The sequence below is a fragment of the Tupaia chinensis genome, unplaced genomic scaffold, assembly GCF_000334495.1.
Source record: "Tupaia chinensis unplaced genomic scaffold, TupChi_1.0 Scaffold000215_1, whole genome shotgun sequence".
NCBI lineage: Eukaryota > Metazoa > Chordata > Mammalia > Scandentia > Tupaiidae > Tupaia > Tupaia belangeri.
In genome coordinates, this window is record NW_006159690.1 from 2,872,829 (window position 1) to 2,882,936 (window position 10,108).

General features: G+C 39.3%; 2 protein-coding genes across 3 annotated transcripts in view; one reads left to right on the forward strand and one right to left on the reverse strand.

The window, feature by feature from the left end:
- The window catches only part of ITGB3BP (integrin subunit beta 3 binding protein), a 74,581-nt gene extending 65,439 nt beyond the window's left edge, over window positions 1-9,142 (reverse strand). For both annotated transcript variants that reach the window (XM_006147529.3, XM_006147530.3), the window contains exon 1: window positions 9,002-9,142. In XM_006147529.3, coding sequence (XP_006147591.1) covers window positions 9,002-9,006 — 5 coding nt within the window. In that variant the 5' untranslated portion in view covers window positions 9,007-9,142. The remainder of the gene's footprint in view (window positions 1-9,001) is intronic.
- A 314-nt stretch (window positions 9,143-9,456) lies between these two features.
- Window positions 9,457-10,108, forward strand: part of EFCAB7 (EF-hand calcium binding domain 7) — a 71,412-nt gene continuing 70,760 nt past the window's right edge. Inside the window, exon 1 of the mRNA XM_014587485.2 lies at window positions 9,457-9,563. The gene's annotated coding sequence lies outside the window, so the exon portion shown is untranslated. The remainder of the gene's footprint in view (window positions 9,564-10,108) is intronic.

The window sequence follows — 10,108 nt, forward strand, 5'->3', positions numbered from 1 at the left end:
TATTATTATTTTCAAATTTGACCACAGAGAGACAGAGAGAAAGGGAAAGTGAAAAAGCAAGCCATCTTATCCAGGATTTGAACCGTGGTTGAACATGGGAGTCCAGCACCTTAACCAGCATGGCACCTGCCAGTCCCTCTATATGAATGATTAATCTTATTCTTGATGACAAAAGTAGCTCAAAACTTTTTTCCAATTATTGGGCAACATATATTTATAGTGTCAAAACCTTCCTTATAAAAATATTAATAAGATGATTAGCCAGAGAGTTCTTACAGAAGTCAAAAGGATATATCTGGGAATATTAACATCAAAAGAAAAGCAGAATAGAGATGAGATGTTCTCTGGGTTGAATATAAGGAGAAATGTGCCCCAGCCATGGTGACACATTCTGCTAAGATTTCCATTGACCATATTTAAGGTAGTCTAAATACAGATCCCTAAAGGCTGCTAAGACTCTGTGTTTTCTAGGCTGCTACCACATGGGAGGCTGGTGTCCATTCCCAGCCCAACGTAAGGGCCAGGTGTCACTGGGGTATGCCTGTATTCCCAGTGACTCAGGAGGCTAAGGCAGGAGGATTACAAGCTGGAGGCTGGTCTGAGCAACATAATGAAAATCTGTTTGAAAAAAAGCTGTGCATGGTGGTACATGCCTATAGTCTGAGCTGGGAGGCTGAAGCTGGAGGATCACAATACAACAATAATGTCTTAAAAAAACAAACAAACAAGCAACCAAAAACCAAGAGGATGGCCTCACAGCCCAGTGGTTAAAAGAGCTGGATTCCACCAGGCCAACTGTGTGTGCATGCCCCGAATCCCAACAGGATGGACTAATAGAGAAGAAGGGGTTGTAGCATGACCAAGTGCCATTGGTTTGGGGGGTGCTTTCTCCTCCCTCTCTGTTTCACTCTAGCTAGCACATGTACCCACTGGCAATTTAAAAAGAGAGAAATGACATAATGCCATAAGACCATTTCACTCCTAAATATTCCCAAGTATAAAATATTCATTAATATGACCTTCTGCCTGAAATTTATAAATACACACACTATATATGTTTGTAAATGTATAATTATACACACAGGCATATAAAGGAAGGACATAACTATGCCCTTTAAAAGTCTCTGGACCTAGAGCAACTAGGTCTGTCAGAATTAAAAATGGCAGTTGGGTGATGCCTTATATAGTTTATGAATTATATTTCACAATATAAAACATTTAAAAACCCCATAATGTCTACCCTGCCTTGAAACTCCAACAGGAGATTATCTCTAAGAAGTCTCCTGAAACTATCCAGTTTGCATTAAGGATTCCTTCACTCAACTCAATAGCAATTATTTACAATCCTCTCACTAAACTTACTGAAATTATTATTATTTTGTTTTTCCTTCCTAGGTTGAAATATTTCTATCATTAGCATCCTATCTGTTAACCGGTAGGTGACAAGTTCTAAAAATGCTTGTTTAACTATATCTTCCACTAAAATTAAAACTCTTAGATAATGTATTATCTATTCTTATTTGAATCCCTAAAGCCTGAAATAGGGACCAGTATAGCTGTTATATAAACAACGATTGTTCGCATTGCATTCTTATGAGAAAATTTCAGTCTCAAATTCAAGAATATATTTAATTCTTTCCATTTTCAATGATTTCACAGTTTCTGTCTATTTAAAATAAACCATTTTGGTCTGAAAATCCTAGATTCAAAAAAAATTTCCATTGACTATATTTAAGGTAGCACAAATGCAAGTCCCCAAAGGCTGTGTTACTATATAGCAGTCTTCTCTCTTACAAATCATGTCTTACCAGTTCTGAAAAACATTTGCTATAATCTCTTCAAATATTGACTCTCCTCTACTCTCTCTCTCTGTGATTCAATTAAAACATAATTTTTAGCTACCTTATTTTATCTTCCATACCTTTAAATCCCTTTCTCCTATTATGATTTTCTATGCTACATTTTGGGCAGTTTCTGCAAATCTATCTTCTAGTTCTCTAATTCTTCTTCAGCTGTCTAACCTACTGTTTAATGTAACCATTTTTAAAAAAAACAATTTGATGAGCTTTGGTGTAATTTTTAGTTTTAATATAATTTTAAACTTTTAAAAGTTCCAAATGTAAAAATTCTTGTTATCTTTTACCAATATTTACCACTTATTTACATTTTGTCCAGTTTGCTTTATGACTTTCTCTGTGCAAATACACACAAATTTATTGTATGTAATGTTTTCTTCTGAACCATTGAGAATAAACTGGAGACACAGTACATACTTACTCAGGAATCCCATGTGTTCTTCTACAAATGCAGACATTCTCTTACATAAACCCAATATAATTATAAAAACTTAAAAATTTATCATTGATATAGTATCAACAGTTCACATATTCAAATTTTATCATTTATACCAACAATGTCTTTTATATTCACTTTCTGCCAACTGTAGGATTCAAACCTAAAGCACTCACTGTGTCTAGTTGTCCCATCTTTTTAGTCTCCTTTATCTCGACTTTTGCTTTCCTTCACCTTGACATTTTTCTTTTCTGCTTTTTGAGAGATTTTTGCTATAGGGTGCCTGCTCTCACTGGAAAGACAGACAGAAAGCAAGAAATCACTCCCCCTCTCCCCTAGAAGGATGGCCATACTGCAACCCCTTCTCCATTCTCCTCTTGAGATTTTGGGCACACACAGAAAAGTGCCTGGCATGAGTTTTAAGCCACCTGGTCCAAGATTCAAACTGTGGTTGACTATATGGGAGTCCATTATGCCATCTGCTGGTCCCCACTTTGACAATTTTCAAGCATATAGGCCAGTTATTTTTTGTACAATACCAATCAATTTGGGTTTATCTAGTATTTCTCCATGATCGGCTTATGGATTTTTTTTTTCTTTTTTTTTTTTGGAGAGGTTTTTGCTATAGGGCACATGTGCTCGCCAGACAGAAAGAGACAGAGAGATAAAAAGCGAGAAATCACCCCCCAGGGGGGATGGCCATGCCGCATTCCCTTCTCCTCCATTCTCTTCTTGGGATCTTGGGTATGCGCGCACACGCGCTCGGTGTGAGTTTAAGCCACTGGGTCCGGGACTTGAACTGCGGTCGACTACGTGGGAGTCCAGCGACATAGCCATTACGCTAACTTCTGGTCCCAGCTTAAGGATTTTTTAGCATAAATATCACGGCAGGGATGTTGTGTCCTTTTGAGAGCATGATAACTAGTAACACATAATACTGACATGTTGTATTATCAATGACATGAATTTTGATGATTAACACATTATTTCTGGGACCAACAAGTGGCATAGTGGGTAAGGCATTGGACACTCCCACATGGCCGACCACAGTTCAAGTCCTGGGCTGGATGGCTTGCTTTATCACTTTCCCTCTCTCTTTCTCTGTGTCTTTCTCTGGTTAAATTAAAAAATAAGTGAAAAAATAAATTAAAAAAATTAAATGAATTATTCTAAAGAAAAAAGAGAGCTTATTTCTAACTTTCTCCAATGTAATCAAAAAGAAACTCAATATATAATTAGTCTTTGATTTTTTAACTCTATAATTTTATAAAATTTATTAGTTAGTAGTCTACTCCATGGAAGAATTTTCCTTTTTCCTCCCTTTATTAATTTATATTACTATAATGTTAGATTTTTATTTTAGCCAATGGATTTTAAGCCATTCCTCTCTCTCTCCCTCCCTCCCCCCCCTTTTTTTTTGGGGGGGGGCAGGGAGGGTCAGAGGATGTGTGCACTTGCCAGAGAAAGAGAGGACAGGTAATAAGCATCTCCCACCCCATGAGAAATGGTCATGCCTCAATTCCTTTTACTCCATCTTTTTCCTCTGTTTGGGATATTGGGCATGTATCTATATGTGCCCGACATATTTCTCAAGCTGCTGGGTCCTATTTACCCTATGTAGCTATAATTCTTTTGACCATTTTCATACTTTCCAGCACACAAAAAATTTTTCTGCACCAGCCTTGGAATCAGTTTTTCTCCAATTAAGACCTGGCTCTTTTTAGTGAACAATGATATCTAGAAATAAAATTTTAACTCTTGTCATTACTTTATAGGCCCTCTCAGGAGAGCAGTTAGAATACACACAACACACACACACACACACACACACACACACATTTCTAGCTATCTCTGTCTTTAATGAATATATTTAAAAACCTATAATTTCATATTGACATCTCCAATGTTAAACAATACTTGAGAAGAGACCTGGCTCCTATCATCTACAATACACTTACTGATCTGCTCAAGCTTAGAATATACAGAAAATAATTTTAAGCATACTAACATATAACACTGTGGAAAGCCAAAAATGCAAAAATTATATGGTTGGGTCTACTATTTTGGTACTTGTTTTCTATTTGTCCCATTTGGTTTTTGTTCCTGTTTCTTATTACCTGACCTACTTTTGAGTTAATGAGAACTGAATACACTGCTTCAATTCCTTCATTTTTTCAGGTATGTCTGTTTTTAGGGTTGCTCTAGGGACTGCAAGTTGCCTTTTGAATTTATCAGTCTCTCTTTTTATTTATTAAAATTTATTTTTTTCCATGAGGGGGTGGGGAGAGGCACTTTCTTTATTAATTGTTAATTTTTGAGTGATTTATTTCTTTAAACATTCTATACCATTATTTCATATTGTATCTCTGATAATATTTTGTAAAGTCTTTTAAATCTAAATTTATTGGTTATTAATATGTGCTATAACTTGTTTGGTTATCTGTGATTAGGGGATATCTTCTGATTGATTTTAATCTGTGGAAGAACTGTGAAACTAAACTGAGGATGTTGTCTTCCAAAGATGTACATTTTATCTCTAGCAAAGGGATCCATACCAACCAGGGATCATTTTAGCTCCCTTCCAGCTTAATCACTGTCTCAAGCTTAACCCTTTACCTTGTCTCTAGTCTATCATGTGCAACATGAATATCTATATATATATATATATGTATGTATTATATTATATGTATATTCAGGTACATCCCACCTTTAAATTGTGCTTACTCCTTATGGCAAGGTTTCAGTTCATTATTTTATGTTCACCTTCTGAGATTTGATTCCCTACAAGTCTACCACTGTAATAAAAAATGAGACTTCTGAAGAACCTAGCTGTTTTGGAATATAGGGGCTTTCATAAATTCTATTCTGTATATTAGGGGAGTTTCTCATGCCATTATAAAAAGACCTTATTGGGGCCAGCAAGTGGTATGGTAGTTAAGGCGCTGGACACTCCCACATTGCTGATCCAGGTTTGAGTCCTGGACCTGGTAGCTTGCTTTCTCACCTTCACTCTCTCTCTGGTCAAATTAAAATAAATGAATGAATAAATAAAATTAAATAAATAATTCCTTGAAAAAAGGCTTTATTATGTTTTGATTATTTTTTAGATTTATTTATTGATTATTATTTTTTATTTGATCAGAGAGAGACAGAGAGAAGGAAAGTGAAAAAGCAAGCCACCAGGTCTGGGACATGAACCACAGCTGACCATATGGGAGTCCAGCACCTTAACCACCACACAACCTGCCAGCCCTGTTTTACTGATTCTTACAAGCAGGAAAGAACTGTATTTAGATTTCATATTTTAAAAATTCATACTTATATAAAGTACTAACAATTTCACTAACCTTCTTTAAAAATGCAAGGTACTTTCTTTTCTTTTCTTTCTTTTTTTTTTTTTTTTTAGGTTTTTGTCATAGGATGCATGCACTAGAGACAGAAAAAGTAAGAAATCATCTCTTGGGGTGATGGCCATGCTTCAGCCCCTTCTTTTCCTTCTCCTTCATTCTCCGCTCAGGATTTTGGGCATACACACACACACACACATACACGCACGCACTCACACGTGCCTGGTTTGATTTTTAAGCCAGTAGGTCTGGGGCTCAAGCCATGGTTGGCCATGTGGGAGTCCAGAGCCTTTAAGCATCATGCTACCTGCTGGCTCCAAGTGCAGGGCCAGTAATGATTAACTTACACTTGGCCTGACATAATTTCATTTATTTAAAGGTTTTTATCATGGGGCGCCTATGCTCACTAGATAGAGTTTAGAGAGCAAGGGAAAGTGAAAAATGACCTTCCAGAGAGGATGGCCACGTTGCAATCCCTTCTCTTCTATACTCTTTTTTGGGATTTTGGGAGTGCATGGACACGTCCCCAGTGTGATTTTCAAGCCACCAGATCGAAGGCTTGAATCAGTTCACCCTGTGAGAGTCCAGAGCCTTAACCACCATGCCACCTGCTGGCCTCATGGCCTGACATCATTTTACCCACCCGTTTCTTTATAATTAATACACAAAACAAAATAAATTACACTTAACATTATCATCAACAAGACTACAAACGCAAATAGATGCAACAAAATAGTTTAGCAGAACTAGTATATACTTATATTCCATTTTCTTTAATCATGGAAAAGATAGCAAATTTTATTCTTTTAAAAAATTTTTTTTCATTCCCTTTTTTTTTTTTTTTAGAGAGATTTCTTGCTATAGGGTGTATGCGCTCACCAGAGAGACAGACAGACAGAAAGCAAGAAATCACCCTGGGGGGATGACCATGCCACAATCTCTTCTCCATTCTCATCTAGGGAGTTTGGGCATGCACACACACACACACACACACACACACACACCTGGCTGGTCCAGGATTTGGACCATGGTCAACTCTGTGGGAGTCCAGTGCCTTAACCACTATGCTACCTGCTTGCCTCTTCTCTTTATTCATGATAACCATGTACACACACATGTGAAAGTGAATGAGAGAGAAAAACTTCTTGGGAACCCTTCGTAGGGTCTGGTCATGCCATGAACCCTTCCTCCAGGCCTCCAGCTTATCAGATTTTGGGCACTCACACACATTCCCAACATGTTTTAAGCTGACCTGGCCAGGGATTCAAATCACAGTTGCCATGGGGGATTTCTCTTATGCATCAATTTAGCACCATGCTACATAGCTGGACTTACAGTACATTTTAAAGTTCTCTCAGAATTTTATAAATACATCAGCAAAATGGACTCCATTTTGAGAAATACAATTATTTTTTTCCAAACTAATGTTATTCTAACTTATAACACTAGTTAGTTTGGAGCAGAATAAAGTTAACACTCATAGAATAGACTCCCTTTGGCTGAATTAGCATCATGATGTACACTAACTAGAAATGCTAAGCAAATAGTATTAAGAAGGCTTATAAAGGAAAAGTTGGAAGAAAAAAACTAAAATGAACTTACTTATACCGAGAGCCATTATAATGGTAGATTTGACTTAAGAATTATAAAAATACAAATGTGATGTGAAATTTGTCTATATAAGATGGTATCTTTTGGGGATGGCCCTGTAGCACAGAAAATAAGCCCTGTGTATAGAGAGCCAGATCCCACATGGCTGACCACAGTTTGAATCCTGGCCCTGGCAGCTTGAAAAACAAGCTGGGCGCATGTATGTGTGTGTGCCCAAAATTTTAAATGGATAGAAAAATAGAGGAAAAATGATTGCAATGAGATTACATCCCATTGAGGATTGCTTTCTCTCTCTCTTTCTTTTGTTTTTAGAGAATGTACCTGCTTCTGGCAATTAAAAAAAAAAAAGGATGAAATCTTTCCAAAGCAGTAACTTTGTCATTTAATTAATACTTATTCAGCAAAGAGCACTGAGTTACAATTTAAGGATCAAACAGCTGGTTAACAGAACCACATTCAAATACACAGGGCCAGATGTGGTAGGACCAGACTGAGGTACGCAGCACAGCAGCATTGCTCTGTGATGCAATTCCACAGGGAAGGTTCCCAGTTCCAGACACTAAGTGATTTCTCACTTTTTCTCTTTGTCTTTCTCTGGGTAGCATACACACACTATAGCAAAAAAGAAAACAAATGATTATTTTTGCACATCTTTGTACTTTCATGTCAATTCCTCTTTGATACAAATACTTCCCAAGCTGTGTTATTATGCATTTTACTCAGTCCTGAAGATGAGGAAGGAATAGGTTAGTCTAGAAATGAGATCTAAGTATGACATGGGGCAGAGAAGAATAGGGAACATTACATATCCACCTCCCACTGCCTCCCTTCTTCAGTGATAAGTGATAGGATGGCAACTATATTTTATTCATCTCCATATAGGATGGATGAAGGGCTGACAGGACAAATAAATATCCAACACAATGCCTATTCCCAATATTAATCATCAGATTATTGGTACTAGATGGGAATTTAGGGGCCATCTAGGACAAACTTTTTTTTTTTTTAAGGATACATTTTTGCTGTAGGGCGAGTGTGCTCACTGGAGAGACAGAAAGCAGAAATCACCCGCCCAGAGGAATGGCTATGCTGCGATCCCTTCTCCTCTGGGGACTTTGGGCACGCACGCACATGCTTCTGCACGAGTTTTAAGCCGCTGAGTCTGGGATTCAAACCTCTGACAGGTACGTGGGAGTCCAGCGATGTAACCATTATGCCATCTGCTGGTCCCAGGGACAAACTTATTTCTATAAGAAACCTGAAGCCCAGAGTCGATAAGTGACTTGCCCAGTAGTTAAAGTCTTACCTGAAATCCAGGTATGGAGACCCAGCCTACGAATTTTAACCCCCCCCCCCGAATTTATATAAAGTTATCACAATCCAGGCACTAAAGGACTTTATCAAATGATAGAGGTGGGTTTTCTTCTATCTACTTTGTCTGATCTTCCCTATGTTCATCTTATTGAAATTATTTCAAGTTAGACATCACTTAAATGAAGTGCTCATGGCCTATAAAATCCGTCAAAAACCTTGGAGAAACATAAAGAAAGTGAACAACGACTACCAGATGAGTACTGCTGGAGGAGGGGCCGCGGTGGACGGCGGTACCCGCACAGGGAATGGTGGACAGAGGAGGAAAGTGCCTACTTAGAAAAACGGGACGACGAACAAGGCGACTGGGCCACATAATATCTACTCTCCTTGCTTACAGAGGGTCCCCAAAACAGCAAGAGCGGGGAGGAGATACCTACGGCATTTCGAGAGTCAGGGAAGCACTTCTGCTACTAGACACAGCGAACTGATCGCCCTCTTCCGAGACCAGAGAATCCACCAAGACAAACGCTGAAGCACAAAAAGCGCGGGCGAGCGGGCGCGCCACACCGTGTGACACCTATCGCGGCCCGCCGGAAACACTCGGCCGGCGACAAAAGATCCGAGTGCGTGTGTGTATGTGTGTTGGGGAAAAGGCTTGGTAGGGAGGAAGTTAGACCCAAGACCCCTGGTGGGTTCAACTCACGACCCACTCGCACTCTTCTGGCCCAGAGTGGCCTCCGGATGGAAGAGCAAGTTTTTTTTTTGTTTGTTTGTTTGTTTGTTTGTTTGTTTTAAGGAGTCTGTTCGCTCCAGATCAACGTTCTCTAGGTTTCTAGCCGGGCCGTTTGGGGACGTGCTCTGTATCTTATTTCCGGTGGCGGAGAGGCGCAGTTGCCATGGTAATTACAGAAAGGCTGCTGTCCGCCCTGCTGCGGGGAGAGGATCGCGGGATCGCAGAAGAGGGCTGACTGCGCTTCCTGGTTTGTGAGCTGGAATTAGGTAGCAGACAGCTCGCTGTCTCGGTCTCTCCGCTCCCTCTGTCCTTCCCTGCGCGGCTGCTCTTCTCCACCTGCTGCTTTTACTTCTCTGTCATCCCAACAGTTGGTCTCTGTCTGTACCCAAATCGTACAAATAAATGGAGTCTTAACCCAGAGGCATGAAAAAGAAAAAGAAAAAAAGAAATCCTAGAGTTGTGGCCCGAGATTAGCGGTGGCCGTGCTGCCCTTGTGCAGGGACGGTGACTGGATGGCTCTGTTTTCTCTTGGCCAGAGGCGCTTGTTAGTTTATTTTTCTTGCTATTGTGTGGCTGGTTATTTATGGAGCCGTTTGCTGTAGTGTACTCTCTAGGCCCCTGTCTCGGTCTCGGGCTGGAGTTTTAAATAAAGGAGGTTTCCAAGCCTGAGGGGTGCAATTACATATTTATTTAAGCTTCAGTTTAGTCTCTTGTCACAGAACGGGAAAGGGTGGAATTCCTGGAACATTTTTGCCGTGGGATTTACACGTGAGGGACCCTCCTTATTTTAGAACGAGTGGGGGAAGATGAT